General features: G+C 40.7%; 1 protein-coding gene across 2 annotated transcripts in view; it reads right to left on the minus strand.

Annotated features, from left to right (window-relative positions):
- CSMD1 (CUB and Sushi multiple domains 1) overlaps positions 1–20,300 on the minus strand; it is a 1,521,983-nt gene that overhangs the window by 395,636 nt on the left and 1,106,047 nt on the right. For both annotated transcript variants that reach the window (XM_084758080.1, XM_084758079.1), the window contains exon 10: positions 18,554–18,675. In XM_084758080.1, the coding sequence (XP_084614206.1) occupies positions 18,554–18,675 (122 nt within the window). The remainder of the gene's footprint in view (positions 1–18,553; positions 18,676–20,300) is intronic.

Consider the following 20,300-nt stretch of genomic DNA (forward strand, 5'->3'; position numbering starts at 1 on the left):
AAAGTGTACAATCTTCCCATTTAACAATATTCTAATGAAATAGGCAAGTTATACCCTTTATTTAAAAAATAATTTAACTTATTACAAATTAGAAAGTATTATAGAGAGGTGGTAGCAGTTTTGTTTGTACTTAGGGGATCAGCAGACACAGGTAGTGGGGGAGATTCTGCCCACAGAGGTAGAAAAGTTCTCTATGGCTGGAGCCCTACTCTAGAAGAAGCAGATGTAACAAGAATAAATTAATAAAAAAAGGAAAAAAATAGAAAAAAAAAAAAAGAAGAAGAAGAAGAAGCAGGGATTGTTTCCTGGTCTGCACACTGACCTCCAGGCTTCAGGACAGGGCTGGGTATCTGTAGAAAACTACACTCTTCTAGAACCTCTTGTCTAATTCTTGGTTTTTACAAAGGCATTCAAGTCTTTGTGGCTACATGTGGGTCTGTGGCAGCTCTCTGTCTCTCTCTGTCTGTCTCTGTATCTCTCTCTCTCTCTCTGTGTCTGTCTGTCTGTCTCTCCCTCTCTCCCTCTCTCCCTCTCTCCCCCCTCCCCACCCTTCTCTCATTGCCTGGGATCTGCAGTGTCCTGTTTATCATTCCTACCAAATCCCTGTGGCATCAGCACCATCTTCTTCTTCCTCATTTCATAACAATTCAACAACAACAACAACAGCAATAATAACAACAATAATGATAATACTGCAATAGAATGTTTTAGTTGGGCTGACAAGATTTTGGCACATCTTCAGCTAGAGTTGCTAGGAAAAAAAAGTGTTAGCAGGGCGGTGATGGGCTGTGATATGAAAATGAGTGGCCATTGCCTCTGGGACATCAAGATACCCTGATGCTAACACTGGTAATGATGAGGAAGTCATAGCAGGGATACCCAATACCACGACACAGGTCATTTGGCTCTGTACATTCTCGGTGCCATGTATCAGACAAGTAAGTGGGGATAGACATTGGAGCTATGTTAGCATCACCATCCTGTACAATGGGGCCAAATGACACACAAAAGCAAATAAGCTCTATTTTGCAATAAAAATTAAAACTGATTTTTCCTTTTGAAGAGGGAATTATTATGTCCTTAATCAAATTCCTCCTGACACTTAGCTGCCTCTTGTCCTGGGCTTCTCACTGTGCCCTCACTGTAATTTCACACATTGTGTTATTAAGTGTGCACCAACTGTTTGAGTTTGCTTTTTCCGCTCAATAAATTCTGCTACTAAATAACTTGCTTCGTGAGCCTTTTCACAGAATGTGACTTTTTTTTTCAACAAAAGCTTTACCCTCGTTGAGACTCCAATAGCCCTTTAAAATAATCAGCCCCATTACTTGTCAAATGGCTGTGATTTGCCTTTGAGTGTCTTCAATTTTGCCAAAGCCAGCATCCTCTGGAAGTCATTTGCCACTGACAGCACACTAATAGCACAATGTGCATAATCGCCCATGGAAAGCCCATGGCCAGCTGTCCCCCTGATGAGGGGCTTCACTGAGTTCTGTGTTGCTTTGCCACAGTGAGGTGGCCTGGGATTGTCCCTCTTCATCCCTCACATCATCAATTGTTAGGACAAGTAGCCTCAGTTTCATACTCCATCCCTGGAAATTGCTACGATGAACCACTGCACAATTGTCTGAATAATATAAATGAAAACCAAAAACCAAAAACGAAACAAACAAACAAACAAACAAAAAAACCCACCCCTATCTATGAGAGAGCATCTGACATGAGCATGCCAGTAAACAGGGAAATGTAAAAGTATTGGGATACTATTCCCAGCCAAGTTGGGACTACCCCTACATGTGGGTTGTTTGGAGTGAGCTAAGAGCCACAGATTAGATGGAAGTAAGTAGCAGCCTGTAGCAGCAATGAGACCAGTGTCTTGCTTTACAAGAACTATGAAGAGAAAAACAGATGGGAGTCAGGGTGTTCATAGGAAAGCAACAGAAACATCCGAGGAACTCGCAGAGCAGTTGAAGATCAAGTGAGAAGAAGAACCATAAATGACACATTAACAAATGCATGTGATAGCAGCCCTAGGTTTGGAAGATGGCCTGTCCAGGAGTCTGGAGGTGGGAGGGTGGACAGCAGGCTGTGTAAAGTAATGCTGGATCAACAGAGCAGAAATGCAAGTTAGACACAGAATTCAGTTCTTATAGGAAAAGATATTGAACCCTGTCTTTGGTACTCTGATGAAAAAAAGAAGTGTCAATCATGCAACCACATACAATTCTTTCCATCCAAAGGTCACCTGGCAGGGCAGGAAAGGCAGCTAAGAAGATGGCAGCATTTGACCTCTTTGTAGTTTGTTAAATTGGCTATATGAACTTGGTTTTAAAAATCAGAATGTTCTTGCCCCATGGAAACTGTTAGTACACCTATTACAAAGTGTAAAGATGGGGTAAACAGCATGTAAGAAGACCTTGTCCAGTTGCGGGGATAACATTGTATGCAAACCAGAAGACAGGCCACTAGTAAAGGTAACATCTTCAGATATGCTCAGAAGAATAGGACCATGGGACATCTTGAGTATCCTACAAAGTATGAATCTCAGTGATGAGTTTCTGAGGAATATTTGTAGGAAGGGGGACACTGTTGAACGTGGCAGTCAGCAGCGGGGCAGTCAGACTTGGAAAAGCATTACTAGCAAATAATTATCAACATTAGTAAGAAAAGCCCAGGCACAAGGGTAGAGAGAAAGCTTTGTACTGAGCACTGCTATGCACTAGGGACCAGGGAAAGCCTGGCATTCTAGTGCTAGAAGGAAACTTGACTCAATGCTTCATGGCTACAGAATGCATGGTTTTATTTCTCTTGAATTAACCAGAATGTATCTGTGTGATATCTGAAGATCAGAGCCCTAGTGGTTTGAGGGTTTTAGACAAATGCCCAGGGACTGGTATCAAAAGGGTCCAGGAAAGAGTAAAGAGTTATCCTAACACTGGCTGGACTCTCAGGAAATAAACCTCCATTTATAGTCTCTTGTTTGTAAGAACACACAAAAGACCTAGTTTGCTAAAGTTTCATGTAACTGTAGTTTATTTGACTTAATCTTATCTAAAGGCAAACTTGACTTACATATAAATGTAAAATTCATAAGTATGCATTTGCCCATTTGTGTATGCTAGCTTTTAATTGAAATGTGAGGGTTTTCTTTTTGCTTAACTTCATAGAAAGCATACTTCAAAAAGTTTCTTCCTTTCTGTTCACATACATATGCAACCACCTATACCAAGAAACATACATGTGCATGTGTGCTGGTGTGCATGTTTGTGTGTCCATGCTGTGACAGAGTGCTGACACAGACAACCTGTAAGGAGGAGACGTTGTTTTGACTTATGGTTTCTGCACATGATCACCTGACTCTACTGGTGCAGGAGCATGGAGCATAGGCAGAGAGCTGCTCACCTCATAGCAGACAGGAAGCAGAGAGAAAGATGAGAGGAAATAGCCAGGGACAATGAACATCCAAGACACCCATCCCCAGAGACCCACTTCCTCCAATCAAGTCCCAACTTCTATTTCTAGCAACTTCTCAATGGTCCATCCAATAAAGAAGCCATCAAGTCACTGACTAGGTCAGGGTCCTCATAACCCATTATGAAAGTCCATCCTCTGAACTTTGCTTTGGGGGTAAGGCCTTCAATACATGAATTTTTCAGGGACATTCAAGCCACAATGGTGTCATTATAGTTGTAAGATACAATTGTAGTATCTGATGCTTCTGCAGGAAATACTTTGAGTCACACTGAGCAGGGCTCTCCAAGTAGCCACAGGTGGCATTTTGAAAGCTTACATAAAAACAACATTCTTCTGATGTTAAATGAGAGAATGTTAGCACTCCAATTGAATCCTAGCCAAGCACACACTTAATAACATAGATACAGCCAGCAATATAGCAATACTCTAGATTTTAACCTGTGTTATTCAATAAATGCATTTACCGCCTAAAAGTGCTCATGATACCCAGTGACACAGACACAGGCACTATTCAGTATCAAATTTCTAACTGGATTCACCATAAAGAAATGTTTTAAAAAGGATACTTTTGCTATGTTAGTAGGAAGACATGATTCTGTGGGTGTATGTGAGATGATTGGTTCTGTTCTTTAGCAAAAAACAAAAAAACAAAAATAAAACCCCAAAAAAACAAAAACAAAAAAAAACTATCAATTGAAAAAAAGACATCTTCTCTCCTATGTACTAGAAAAGTCCTATTATAGGTAGGAAAGATTTCAACTATTCTAGTGATTTCACAGTTACCACAGATCTGTGCAAGTGGGTACCCTATATGCCTTCTGTCAAAATCACACTAATTTTATTTTTCCAATGCGAGAGTTCACACTGGGTGGTTCCTGTCACAGCCAGCTTTTCAGTTCCACATCAGTACTCAGAATCTAACCTCAGAATGGTGCTAGCAGCATGAAGGTACACTTCTCCTTTCTCTCTTCCTATCAAAGGGTTCTTTTTTTTTTTTTTTAAAGATTTATTTATTTATTATTTTTATAGTGCTCTGGCTGCACATACACCTGCAGGCCTGTAGAGGGCATCACATCACATTACAGATGGTTAGGAGCCACTATGTGCTTGCTGGGAATAGAACTCAGGATCTCTGGAGGAGCAGTTAGTGTTCTTAACCTCTGAGCCATCTCTGCAGCCCCTATCAAGGGGTTCTAGGCGTAGTCAAAAGCTACTAGGCACCTTACCATTCAGTGGGGAAACCCACGATAAAACAATGACTGGTTCACTAAGGAGGTATCTCAGATGCTCCTGTGACATCATCTCTCTCAGAATCCATAGCCACTGTTCAGAGTGCCTGCCATCACCTGTCCTTTGCCCCAATCTATGTGTGGTTGGGAACTGTAGGACACCAGGTTCTGTAAAAAGTAGAGACCAGCTATCTGCATATCCATGTGTTATAAAGAGACCACCATTGTATAGAATATTGAGTACAACTGAGCTTCCTAGTGGCAAGTGTACTTTAGGTATGACATGTAGTCCACATTTTAATGAAACAATGATTTGCTTATCTATAAATATATTGGGAAATATTCTCATCAATTTTTTGACTTAAATAATATCCAGATGTGTAAGATTGGTGACTTGGAGGCAGATATGTTCATACCTTAGAAAAATGCCACCCACTTTTAATCATGGTGTTCCATTTTCTCCAACCCTCATGGGATACCAAACTCTACAATGTGCCTTTGGTCCTTGTGGCAGTCATGTATGCAGTGGCATTTATTGGGCCTCAGTATTTCCAAACACCATCCCTGAGAATGAAAATTAAAGTTGGCTTTAGACATTAGTGTGATTTAAAAGGTCGTTTAATAACATGTCTTGCGTGATCAAGGGCCTCTAAGAAGCACTATCTGTTGGATCATATTAAGGAACAGAGAAACTGTAGGAATTTGACCTTTATCTGATTATGGGCAAAAATGCTAAGTGCTGTAGGCTACATTTGTATAATCATTTCCCCTCAAATTCATATGTTGAAATCTCATCATACCATTCATCGGCACCAGGGGGCAGGGCTTTGATAGGTTATTAAGTTGTAGTGTCTGACCCTCATGAATAGCATATCTCTGTAAAGAGGACCCTAGAAACCATCTCAACCTCTTCTACAACATGAAGACAAAGCAAGAAAGCCTCCTATAAACCAGGAGGCAAGCTTTTAACCCACACAAAACAGGTTGGATTTGCCACCTTACTAAACTCTAAATAATACAAAAAAAATATGTTTTAAGACAAAAAATCAAACCAAAGATGACCAAAGCAAACCAACCAACCAACCAACCAACCAACCAACCAACCAACCAACCAAAACTCTGTTTACTTTAGTGAGAAGAGCTCATGATACATATTCCAGGCAAGCTTCAAGAGTGTGCTTCTTCTACCTCAGCCCTCAAGCACTAGAACTGCAGATGTCCAGTCCTGAACCAAATTATCTGCAGGAGGACACAATGTTTCCTGTGGGAGTCAGGAGCTGTCATGGCGCTTCTTGCTCTGGGGCTTCTTTTCCTTTGCATTGAGGTATCTGGCTACATCTGCCTTCAGTTGAAAAGCACCGAGTGTTTGGTTACTGTGCTCCAGTCATCCCAGCTATAGCACACAGCACAACTTCCTCTGCTCATGAATATCTCCCCCTGGATGGAGAGACACGGCTCCTGGTTTACATGAGAAATTTTTGTTTTTCATTATTTTACAGTATCTTACTGTCATCCTCTACTCCAAAATCACTTCAGCTCAAAGCCAGAAGTTCAAGGCTAACCTTGGTACATAGTGAATTTGAGGCCAGTCTGGATCACATGAGATCTTGTCTCAAAAAAAAAACAAAAACCCAACTATTAAAAATAAGCTTAAATATTTAATTTCACTTGGTGCAAGTGTCCTCCAGATCCATCCATATTGTCACAAAAAAATGGCCTTTCCTTCTTTTCATCGCTAAGTAGCTTTCCACTGCATAGATGTACCACACTCAGACAATTTTTATTTGCCAGTTATACTTCAATGAAGCTGTGGAGAAAAATCAAAATATTTAATCCTAATGTAAAGACTTTGAGAAGTATAAATTACAATCAATTGCTGAGATTATATCCACACAAACATGTTCTAAGTATACGAACACTTCTCTCAGCTTCTGCAGGACAGAGGTGATACTCCCGGTACACAGATGTGGGGGTCCTTTGTATAAATAGATGAACTACAGGGCTGGTGAAATGGCTCAGCAGTTAAAAGCAACTGTTACTCTTGCAGAGGAGCTGGGCTCCATTCCCAGAACCAACATGGCAGCTCACTATGGCTTATAACTCCAGCTCTGGGGAATCTGGTACATTCTGGCCTCTGCCGGCACCTGCAGATTTAAAATGGTACCCTGAACTTGAAAGGGAGCTGGGGGAGGGGTATAGAAGAAGTTGGAGAGAGGAGAGGGGAGGGCAAATGATGAAAATATAGTATATTTGTGTGATATTTTCAACACATTGAAATTTTAAAATAAAAATGTATGCATATGTCTATGGAGAGCCAACTGTATACACACACACACACGCACACACATCACACATCATATAATAGAGTCTTAAAATTATGGAAAATTGCATACAACCCACATATTGCTCCTGTGCACTTAAGATCTAGCTCCTGTAGATCAACCTATATTAGTTAATAAATACACATTTTAGTAATGTCTAAATTGCATATAGTAATACAATACAACTACCATAAATTGCTTTAGTGCACTTGTTCAGAAAACAACAAAAGCTGCTTCAATTTCAATACAGATGACTGAATTGAAACAACATCTGTATAAGAATGCATGCAAGATGGAAACTTCTAGAGCATCCACTGCCCCAGAACTTAAAAGCGAGACCTTATTGCTTCAGCACCATGTGCTTCAGACACAGGGCTTGGAGGAATTGATCTGGGACTGACTTGGAATTCTCCCTGGGGACTAGCTCTTAAAGTGCCTGGAGGTACTATCCTGTGGGGGATAACAACAGCAGGCTAACTGGACTCAAGGTCTGCTGAACAGGCAGGAGATCAACCTGGTTCTATAAATGTCGCCAACAACCCATTGCAGAAACATCATAGACCTTACAGGAGAATTTGCTACTGCCATTGTCCTAAACCAGCAAATTCCTTAAATATTCTAAATACTTATCCCAAAGATGAATACAGCCCTTACCTATCACAAAAAGGTTTTTTTTTTCAATATGTAGAGACTATCACAAAAAGACATACCTATCCAAAATGGACAGGATACAAAACTGTGGGGAGCACAGCTCCAATTTATGCATTTACTATAACTCTACATCTAAGTCTTAGGGAGATTCACAGAAGAGAGGGCAGGAAGATAGTAAGTGCTAGAGGGTCAGGCAGATAGTGTTTTCTAGGCATAACAGGGAAGCTATGCCCATGCAATGTCAACAATGTGGATTCTGAAAAGACCTGCATCATTACAAAATACTAGATGATATGACAATATGGGTAGGGAAAATTTCACCAGACTCCACTCTTAACCAAAATATACAGGCCATCAATGGCCCCTGAGAAAAGGAGAGAGAGAGAGAGAGAGAGAGAGAGAGAGAGAGAGAGAGAGAGAGAGAGAGAGAGAGAGGGAGAGGGAGAGAGAGATTTAAAATGGTACCCTGAATTTGAAAGGGAGCTGGAGGAGGGGTATAGAAGAAGTTGGAGAGAGGAGATGGGAGTGCAAATGATGGAAATATAGTATATTTGTGTGATATTTTCAAAACATTGAAATTTTAAAATAAAAATGTATGCATATGTCTATAGAGAGCCAACTGTATATGAATGTGTGTGTATGACCCAGAGTCGTGTATATGAACATGTGTGTTCATGCTTTTAAAGTCTGTGTGATGGACATTTTTGAACTTGAATGCACTCACATTCTGACTAATAACATGTAGATATAAACATGCGCATATCTGTCATGCATATACATAAATACATGTATGAATAAAAGGACTCCACAGGATTCTGGTCTTCTGAGCCAGTCAGTCTTCTCAGGGAGATTCTAGCCATGAACTTTTAGACCATTTCTTTTTAATTCCTACAACATACAGCTAAGGCATGTACATTAATTTCTCAGGAGCTGATCACAGCCCCCTCAAGAATTTTACCCGCACCTTGCAGGACCTGTTGAGAGTTTTACCTGCACCTTGCAGGACCTGTTGGCTATGCCTACATGAAATATGTTTCCATGTTTACCACCTCATTAGTTTTATTGACTTTCAGTGATGGCACCCCAGCAGGAGCAGTAGTAATCGAGTTGTTATAAGTCTCCTTCTGTGCTTAATTAAATTTTCTTGAGAGATTTTTATGTTTTATACTTTTCTGCACAGAGTATGGTATGTAATAAGCACTCTTAATAGTTTCATTTATTAATGGTTGTTTTCTAGCCGTCCTTTGAAGTTGACATTACAATGCATTGTATGCGTTGTTCACTCCTCAGGGAGGGTTTAGGCTCCCTTCACTCATTCTCAGTGGCTTTATGGAAACATTTGGTATAAAGAGATGTGGGGTTCTTGGTTCCACAACAGCCAAACCAGGACAAAGACCAGCGAAGAAAATGCACCATGGAGATCATGGAGAGTGATCTAGGGTCTTTGGATTGGAATTTCCAGTGGGCACTGAGAATTTGGTTGTCTATTGCATCTCAGTTTTTAGAACAACTGGATCAGACCAGACAGCCGCAGTAGGGCTGACAGTTCTCCATCCATTCTCTCCAGAGTCATTACCTTGGAACACTCCCTCTCTCTCTCTCTCTCTCTCTCTCTCTCTCTCTCTCTCTCTCTCTCTCTCTCTCTCCCTCCCTCCCTGCCTTTTTAATGCTCAATTCATATTATACCTTCATCACCACACACTTTATTGGGAAACCCACTTATTTGGAATGTCTCCCAAGGAATCAAATTAAGTCTAATTATACTTAATGGCAATGACTGGTGCTTAATTTGGATGGTAATACTGCTTAATTGAGATGCCTTCAGGTGCTGAAGAAGTGTTCCGAGAGTGCTGAGGAGTGTGAGTGCATCAACCTGGCATCCTTCACCCCTTCCATCAAGTCCTACAAAATAAGTGACGGGGGAGGCAAAATGTATTCTGTAGCATGTGATTTGGGAGATTCATCTTGTTAATTATTAAGGGCTCTGAACAACAAAACTTTACATACAATATTCACAAACTCTAGATAACAGCACGCAATGTCAACAGAGAAAAGCTGAATTTCCCAAATAAAGAGAAAGACTTGAACTTCAGGTCAATTGACACCATCCACATTTCCTGGTTTAGACAGGTTTAAGACTCAACTTCAAGATGTCAAGGAACATTCCTCATGGGCCACACTGGGGCAGAAAAAGGGATTCAGGGATATCCTAAGCTGAATATGAACCTAATCGTCTCCTGAGTCCGGACTATCAGTATATTTTTAGTCTACATGTGGTACACAGCAAGTGACCCCCCCCTCAGGCCACCCATCCTGGACTTCCCAGAGTTTCTTCCTTAGCTTCTTAAAAAAGGCCTATGGCCAATGACTCAATGGAGCCTCATGAGAGATGGCTAGGCACATTCTAGAAACTATGACATCAATGTTTAGGCTAAAAAAAAAATCTCCATTTCTCAATTGGACGTGGTTGCTTTTAATGCAAGTCTACTGAATTATCTGAGGTAGTCATGTATGTCACCATGCTGTGGGGGAAATCTATATTTACTCTGCCTTGGCACCTTTGATTCATAAATTGTTTCTCCCACGGTTTTACCTTAATTGGCTCTTATGTAACCTATACTACGGAGCATCCTGTCAATGTCTGAGAGAAGCAATCATTTCATGTCCTTACTATACTCGTACAAGAGATAAGAGAATGGAGAGCTGTAGGCAAACTCCTTCCCTCACCTCTCTATGATAGAGCCTGAGTTTAATTTCCCCGATACTATTTCATGTCTCTCAAGAAAAGGGGGTAGACCACAGGGACCTACATGCATTCTCTCAGTGAGGACCTTTAAATAATCTTTAACAGACTCACATATGCACTGGTCTGTTGTGAGTGTAGGAGCTGCTTGTCACCATTTGTTTGCGATATGGATGTGAAGGAGTCCTATGCTGAGTTGTAATGAAGCCCCTGGAGAAAGCGTGAGGTGCTGTCCTCCACATCCGGATGCTCCTCAGACTAGGGCTGAGTTTGAAAACTTTATAATGTTATTTATTGTAGGCTTATTCCTTAAATGTGAAGTCAAACTCACCCGTTGGTTGACCCTGACCTCAAGAGAAAAGTCTGGACTTTGGCAACAGTCCCCTTTGATTCTGTTTTGCTCTTTGGGTAATTAGTCTTAATTTTGGTACCCTCACCTAATAAAAGTCATGAAGATACCATTATTGCCCCCACCAGGCTTACCAACTCAGATATACAGCAGTCATCACACTGCCCCTGTGCCAAAAATGCATACCAGCCCATGAAAAGATGTCTCACTTTTACTCAAGTCTCACTCGCTCGTGAGGAAAAACACACAACCTCTTAAGGTGGAATGGTAAGATAATTAAATGAGAGCATTTGTTATGTGTGTATGTCTGTGTGTACAGACATGTGGAACACATACATAACTGAAGTGTGTGTACACACAACAAGACTTCAGGAACCTTCCATTTCACCCTCAATTGTTTCAAGAAAGGGTCCACTGAAAAGTGCTCGGTTTCAGGCAAGCTGACTGATCAGTGGGCTCTTGGTATCCACATTCCTTTACCCTCCAATGCTGGAGTTACACACACGTACAGCCATGCCCTGCTTTCTGTGCAGGTGTTGGGGATTCAACATCAGATTCTCTGGTTTGCAGAGCATACACTCTTACACAGGTAGGGAGTGACCCATCTCCCTTCCCTAGAAGTGTAAGGACATCCAGTATAGACCAGCACTACTATAGAGACACAAGAATAAAGGTTCACACTTGTAGGGGTTCTGTACCCACCCACAAAGTCATCATTTTGAAACATTATTAATTCATACTAATTATACAAAATAATTGTTCATTATGATAGATCTACAGTATTATACACTTTGCTCATATTCACTTCTATTGCCTCCCCTTGCTCATCCTGTTTTTCTGTAGTGGCTTCCTCTGTCCTATAATCTGCTATACTTGAGGGCCATTGCTATATTGCTTTCCTCTAGATTTCACATGGAAGAAACATAGGGTGCTTGTCTTTTCAGAGCCTCTTGATTTGTTTAACCTGATCTCTAGTTTTACCAATTTTTATCAAAATGGTAGTATTTTCTCTTTATTTAAGGCTGAATAATACTCTGATGTGTATATACACCACATTTTCTTTATCCATTATGTGGCTGATAGACACCTAGTGTGTTCCCACAGCTTAGCTGTCACAGACAGTGCCAAGATGACCATGGGTGTGCTGGCATCCCCCTGCTGTATTCAAATTCTAATTCCTTTGGGTATACCCCATACCCAGGATGTGTACAGCAAGATCAGATATTAGCACTACTGTAGTTATTCAAGGAACCTTCATACTGACTTCCACAGTGTCCTGACAAGTAGTTCACATTTCCACAGTATATATGTTTCCTTTTCTGTGTGGGAATTCCATCATGGTGTGATGTCAAGCAGGCACACATGTGGAGTACATCAGCCTATCCACGACTCAGATTAATGGGCCTGATCTTGCTGGCTTGGGCCATGCCCCTTCCTCCAACTCTGTTCCTCCAACTCCATCCCACATCTGTGTTCCCTGCCAAAGAGGATGTTGTCTTACAAATATAGAAAGGTCAAAGCATTGAGTAGCTGCACACCCATACTGGAAGCCCTGTCAAGCTCTTAAGATTTCCTCTTCATTTTATCCTCACCAGCATTTGCTGCCTTGATGATTGACACTTTGACTGGAGTGAGAAGGAATCTCAATAAAGTATGAGTTGACGCTGTGAGTTTGAGGCCAGTCTGGTCTACAAAGCAAGTCCAGGACAGCCAAGGCTACACAGAGAACCCCCGTCTCGAAAAACAAAACAAAACAAAACAAAAACAAAAAACAAAAACAAAAAACCCAAAACAAAACAAAAAAAGTTATGAGTTGAAGGTTGGTGCTTTTCATTTTAAAAGTGTTCATTCAGCCCGTATGCCCATTTATTGATCAAATTGTTCATTGTTTTGTTCTAACATTCTTTGAGTTCTTTGTGTATTTTGGGTGCTAACACCATTTTTAGGCTGTCTATTTGCTTTATGGTTTTCTTTCATATACAGAAGACTTGTTTTTTTAACTTTAAAAATTGTGGGTGTCAATTCCTGGTGTTGTCTCCTGAACCTGGAGTCCTGCGAGAAAATCATCATCCATCTAGTGTCCTGATATGTTTCCCATGCTTTCCTCCAGAGTTTTTGAGAGGACAGATGATCTGCATAATTTTTTCTGTATGCGGTGGTGTACGAGGTCTTTCTTATGTCTTTCCCTGTGTGACATAGATGATGCAGTTTTTCCTGTACCATATAGTACGGAGACCATTTATCTTCCAGTGTTTTGTGCCCTCTTGCCATAAATCAGATTACTGTTCTATTTGCATGGGTTTGTGCCTAACCCATGATGGTTTTGTCACCGTGGATTTATAAGACATGCTAAAATTGATAGTCATGACTCCACCAACACTGCTCATCTGTACACAGAATCTTTAGTTATTCAGGGTCTTGTGCATCTGCATGATGGTTAGTAGGTTTTACTAGTAACATGAAGAACATAATTGATATTATTCTGAAAACTGTATTCAATCCATATATTGCATTTGCTCTTTTTTTTTTTTTTCTGACTTTTTGACATTGATTCTTCCAAGCCTTATAAAGGGATTCTTCCTAACTTTCTAATTTCTTATTCAGGTTTGTCTTTGGTTGAATGCATTTTGTATATAGATCATTTACCCTCGTGGCTACATTTGCTCTTTTCTTAACATTTATTTATTTTTATTTTGTGTGTATGGGTGTTTTGACTATATGCATGTTAAATGCACCATGTGTGTGCAGTACTCAAGAAACCCCTTAGAGGTCATCAGATCACCTGGAGCTGTAGCTACAGATAGTTGTAAACTGCCATGTAGATGCTGGGAGTTAAACTTGAATCTTCTGGAAGAGCAACCAGTTCTTAATCTCTCAGCCATTGCTCCTGCCCCAGATTTATTAACTATTTGAATTTCAAAGGCGCTGTCTTAGTTACTATTCTAGTCTTTCGAGGAGACACCATGATCAAGGCAACTAATAAAAGAGAGCATTTCATTGAAGGCTTGCTTGTGTGGAGGATTAGTCCATGATCATCACAGCAGGGAGTGTGGCATCAGTCAAGCAAGCTGGTACCTGGAGCAGAGCTGAGAGCTCACATCTGCTCAGCAAGTTCAAGGAGGAGAGAGAAGGAGAGGGCAGGGGGAGGGAGGGAGAGGGAGGGGGAAGGAGGGAAGGCAAAAGGGAAAGGGAGGGGGAGGGAGAGGAGGAGAGAGGGAGAGGGAGGGAGAGGGGGGAAGGAGGGAGGGAGAGGGAAGGAGACAAACAGAGAAATACATGTATGCATACATAGACAGACAGACAGATAGAGAGTAAGTCTAGACCTTACACAGGCTTTTTAAATCTCAAAGCCTATCCCAGATGACACACCTTCTCTAACAAGGCCACACCCACGGCAGCAAGTCCATTTTTCTTAATCCTTTCCAAACAATTCCACTAACTTGGGACAAAGCATTCAAATTGTGAGCCTATGGGGATTGTCATCCTTCCTACCATCACAGGGCCTATTGAGAATGAGATGGCTTTCTTAGCTTTTCTCCTCAGTGTGTTCAGTATTCATCTACAGGGGAGCATCTGATTCTGTGTACGGATTTGCATACTGATATTTGTCAAATTTATTTATCATTTCTAATTGCTTTCTGGGCATACTTTGGGTCTTCTGGTCATAGTGTCATGTCATCATCAAACAAGAAAGTTCTACTTATTTCCTTTCTATTTATAACCCATTTCTTTATTGTGACTTATTGTTATTCTTATGTTTCATATAGTACTGGATATAACCAATTACTATGATAAATAATAATGGAAAAAGTGCACATCCGTCTCATATTGCCTATTATTGAGGAAATGCTCAGAATTCCTGCAGGCAGTCCAATGTAGGCTAAGTATTTGTCATGTGGAACCTTTATTGTGTTAGAGTTTAATCATTCAATCCCTAATTTGTAAAGATTTTTCATTATAAACAAATATTGAATTTTATCAAAGGTTAATTCTGCATCTATTGGCCTGATCTTGACTTTTATACTTAGCTGTGTCTGTATTTATCTTTTACACAATGATTTACATATGATGGGCCATCTTCCACATTTCTTTAATAAAGCCTACTTTATCATAATCAATTTCCCTTTTTAATAACAACCAACCAAATCCGAAACTGGCAGAATAACAGAAATAAGTGAAGTTTAGACTCAAAGAATGACTCTGAGACAATAGAACAAAGATTTGGTCTTTGCAGAGTTAAAGAAAATTGACAAACCTTTAGACAACCTTACCCAATGATGGAGTGAAAACACAAATAAATACAGGAGATATTCAAACATTCTATTGCAATTGGCATCACTAAAATTCAGAAATTTATAGGGAAAATTCTGACAAATGGTATTACATTGAACTACAAAATTTAGAAGAAATTGGTAAGTTCCTAGACACACATGACTTATCATAACCAAGGCCAGAAGATATAAAAACATAAACAGATCAACATCAGGTAATGAGATTGAAGTGATAAAAAGTCTTAAATCAGAGAAAACCCTATGGCTGTAGGGATTAACTGCTGAATTTCATCAGACTTGTGAAGAACTGATGCAGTTTCTTTTCCTGGTATTCATACTATAGAAAAGAGAGCAATCCCTACCTCCTTCTCAGGAGCCAGTATTACATAGACAACAAAAAGAAGCAAGGGCATGCAGAAAGGAAGCCATGGGCTAATTTCCCTGATAAGCAAATATGCAAAACTCCTAAGTAAAACACTGAAATAAATTAAGTATTACCCTTGATTTCTCCTCTTTCCTGTCATTCATGGTACCCGCTGGAGGAAACGTATAGGGCAAAGCCCCAGGGGACAGAACATAATAAACAAGAAACTCAAGACATACTCCCCTTCTGCCTCCTTTTCCTACCCATCTCAACTTGGAGTTACATCTTTTTTATAATATATTTTATTAATATATTCATGTTACATCTCAATTGTTATCCCACCCCTTGTATCCTCCCATTCCTCCCTCCCTCCCATTTTCTCCTTACTCCCCTCCCCTATGATTATGACTGAGGGGGACCTCCTCCCCCTGTATATGTTCATAGGGTATCAAGTCTCTTCTTGGTAGCCTGCTATCCTTCCTCTGAGTGCCACCAGACCTCCTCCTCCAGGGGACGTGGTCATATTGGAGCTACATGTTGATGAGTCTACAGACAGGGCCACTGTGAGGCATGCCTTTAGTTCTTTAGTGCCTTTAGATCCTTGCTTCTCTTCATATTTGCCCTTCTCACTGGGGACACTACACGTCACTCAGTCTCCTCCTCTATGCCCCTATACACAAGTAGTATATGCACACTTTTTCTTTCTTTATGGAAAATGCCCATTGGGACGGTTTGCTATGGCTGATTTTCATGATTTTGTTGCCCTGATTATCTTCAAAGCAGACCTTTGCTTATAGTTCACTCATTGTTTCAAAAGCAGTAAGAAGAAGGTGTCATAGCCATCGGTGTCGTCCTGAAGACTTCCTTCATTATAGGCATGGTTCTTCTCTGGCTAATTCTTTCATGGTTTTCTAAGGAAGGGAGGCTGTGTTGTTTTGTTTTGTTTTGTATTTTAATCATTCAGCAGTTGAGAGATGGTTGGACCATCATGCACATAGTGTATGCCTCTGTACAAATGGAAAGGCCCCTGAAGAGTTATCTCTAGCCAGTGGTGCAGCACCTTGGAAGCTGCAGGGAGCAGCCATAGTGATTGAAGGGGTTCAGGAATAGGACTGGCAGGAGACCATGGATGCAGACGTAACAGCCTACAAGAAGAATGCATGCTGGGTGGGGTCATCACTGCACTCCTCATAAGGAACTTCCCATTTCTGTGTGACTTTCCCTGTATTTTTGTTTTTGTTGTTGAACCACAAAGGATATGTAGACACTAACTAAACCATTCCTTTGATTTACATTAATCCACTCCATTTAGCTATATTATTGCCAAAATGAAATCTAAGAAAAGAGGTTGTCCTCCCTCCTTAATTACAAAAATAAAACTTTCTTATGCTTTATAAATGTCACAATCAGACACTTTGGATTGCAATGGCATCTGCATAGAGAGGACATAAACATGTATTCTTTCTTGTACTGCAAGACAGTAGAGTTAATATATATTTACCATTAATTCTGTTCTACATCTATAATTCCACAAAGCAAGCAAACACAAGTGTTTTCAATTTCTTTCCCAAACATTCTCATCTGACTTTCAAGTCTTTGATAACTTTGCAAGGTCAAATGACTTGATCTGATAGAGACAAACAAAATGGAGTGTTCCACAAATGTGTGGGTGTAGAAATCAATGAAAGCAATTACAGACAAGGAATACGTTATACATGTTAGCTCCAGTTTAACTGAACTTTTGGTTTGACAGACACTTTGTGAGGTGCACCCTAGGTGCTAACTCCTTGTCCAACTCTTGGTAAGTGTTGCTGCCTTTCTGTTTCTAATAGTCTGCAGTGGATGAAGCTTCTATGGTAACTTGGTTCATGAAGCAATTGGTCCTTCACAGCCCTCAGTGAAGGAAAATCTTCCTACAGTCTCTTTGACACTGCAGGCTCTAATGTTCAGAAAGTCTGCTAATAAACTCAAGCACATCTGCCTTCTATTGCATAGAGCTGACATCTACGTAACTAAGTATAGGACCTGGGAAAAAGACTAAAGCTCTGTTGGCATACAGAAATCTGTTGTGTTTGTCTCGATGTGGTTGCTGTCCTGGGAACTGCACTGTGTTAAGATTCACCATAGTAAAACCTGGGGGTCTTTGTGGGCTACCCCGGCTCAGCAATTGATTCCATTTTTCAGAGAAAGCCCATACGGCTCTTTGGATCTTTACTCGTTTCCGTTTATCAGAACTGGCATTGAATAGAAATAATAGCTGAAGTGTTATAACAGAATTAAGCAAACTGAGTCTAAGGGGGCTCTGGTGAAAATGTCACTGGATATAAACTAGCCTTCCTTTGCTGCAGGGCCAGACCACAGTTTTGAGAGAGGAAAGCTGAACAGAAATGAGGGGAATGGGTTTGCAGACTGAAGACGTGAACAGGTTTGCCACTGAAGACATAAAATGTAATATGAGGTGGTAAACTAGCATTATCAGAAACCTTTAACTGTTTATTTCATGTTGTTTGAAATCGGTGTCAGAATAGTTTGCTGTCTGGTTTTTAATGGAAATGTTATAAAGGCATCCCACCTTTGTAGTCTGCTCTACATTTCACTGAACCTAGAATGCATTAAAGACAAATCGTTTTACAGTAAGTAAAACAGCTGTGAGTACCTTCTCCTCACCTGTGCTGTTAGAGGGATGGTCATAACACTGCAAAGGACATGTGCTAAACTCACAGAGAACTCACACAGTACAGGTAGCATGCACACGGGAGGCATTCTACCTAATGTGTTATCACATGACACCGGGAAAGGGCAGAGACTGTTTCCGAGAAGGGAAAGCTAACAGCCTAGCACTGAGAACCAAAGTCAGCTCTAGGACTGCATCTAGCAGAAGAGCTTACATCAAAGAGCACTGTGAAGTCTCAAGCTAGAGGAAACCGTTGACTGAGCAGTGTGAGGCCTGTCGCGGCAAAGATGCTAGGGGAACTAGGCAGCAATGGGTACTCAATGGCAGGAATGGCTTCCTATCCTGGCATGCTGGAAGAGGATGTATTGAGCCCCTGCTGTACTCCATGTGATGGAGGAGGATGTGTGGGCACCAGCAGCTGTCAGCCATTGCTCGGGAAGTCTGCTGATGGCCCCCAGGTAGGTAGGGAAGCCTTACCTTGTCTGGATCAGTGGTTGTGATGACCCACACGCAGTGAGCATTGTCTTCATACTGCACAGGGTAGTTAGGGGAGGTGATGACACCGCTTGGTCCACGCAGGTTTGATCCACATGTCCTGGCTGGAAACAGATGGAAACAAAAACAATTTGCCCAGCAGTTCATCAATGTGAAAAGGACACCCTGTGGAATGACTGTTCGTTTGTTTTTAATGAGGTTCATTTTTTAGGTAGAATACAAAATAATGGGTGTCAATCTGACATTTTCATATAATTGCATAATTGTTCATGTGTCCCATTCTGCTTCCTACTAGTCCTCTTCATACCCACCCTTTCCCCCCAAAAACACATACTATTTTCATGTATAAAGGTATACACTTATGAAATAAGCAGCATTTTCTCTTTCCTCCCCACACCCTCTTTTCATACAGACCTGGTTCTACAATTATGTCCTATGTATGTATAAATACAAATTCATATTTAAATCTACATTCTTCATTGGAGAGAAAAACATGACTTTTTTGTGTTTGTTTTGAGACAAATACCCTGGCTGTGTAGCCCTGGCTGTTCTGCACTCACTTTGTAGACCAGGCTGGCCTTGAACTCACAGAGATCCTCCAGCCTCTGATGACATTTTATTTTCTTAATAAAGGTGCTTACATCATTTCCCCTACTTTTCTCCCTCCAAACATAGCCACATTGCCCTCCTCTAATATCTTTCAAATTCATGGACCCTTTTCCCTTAATTGCTGTATAAATGTCTGTGTTCCTAAAAAAAAAAAAAAAAAAAAAAAAAAAAAAAAAAAAACAAACCACTAAACCAGCATAATCTTTAACTATGTTCTAAAAAGATTTATTTTTAATTTATTTATATGTACATGTCTGTGTGTGGGTGAGTTCAGAGGGAAGATTGGTATGAAGTCCAGAAGAAGGTATCAGAGTCCCGGGAGCTGGAATCACAGCTAACCATCGAGGGCGCTGGGAACTGCTCCTGGAGCCTCTACAAGTTTAGCATGTTTCTTTGTAAACTCTGAACCATCTCTCCAGTCCCAGGGAAGTTTACTTTTAGCCAGATCATGAGGTAATGCTGGCAACTGTCTTTTACTCAGCCTTCGGGAACCTCACCTAGTATTTGCAATGTGGGCAAGGGGACCTTGTTAGAGGACATTTGCAAAGACATTGTGACTCATGATCACAATGACATGGAAAGATCAGTATCAAATCGATCAATCTCAAATGCCACTGGAGGACCAAACCACATTTCCTGTGTGTGCTCATTTGTACACAGAGAAACTGTATGTCTATCTGTCTGTCCACAGATGCAGAGAGACGCATAACGGACCTCCATACAGTGGGGCTCGGGACCAGTGACGCATCTCACATAGGATGGACTTTTGATGCAGTTTTGCCTCTGCTAAGCTTTGTCCTATTTCAATCAAATGAGGATGGTGGATTCAATGCCAAAGTCTACTCAAAGCTTAGATTCTATTTCACAAAAACTATGCCAGTTCTTATAGCACAATGAAGGTAGGAACTTGAGTGTATTGTGCTGTTGAAAGCTTACAGGAAATAGAGACAATGGCTCCAAAGCAAAGGAAGGCATCACTGTCTTTTTTCTTCATCTTGAAGCTGAAATGAAAAAGCAACTGAAGCCTGGAAACTGTAAAACCGATGGAAACGACCTAGTTTGTGATAAAAAGTATTTCAATAATTTTCTTTCTCAAAGTGTTACTTTTCCAAATCATCAG

The sequence above is a fragment of the Acomys minous genome, assembly GCF_964271855.1.
Source record: "Acomys minous genome assembly, chromosome: 15".
Classification (NCBI taxonomy): Eukaryota; Metazoa; Chordata; class Mammalia; order Rodentia; family Muridae; genus Acomys; species Acomys minous.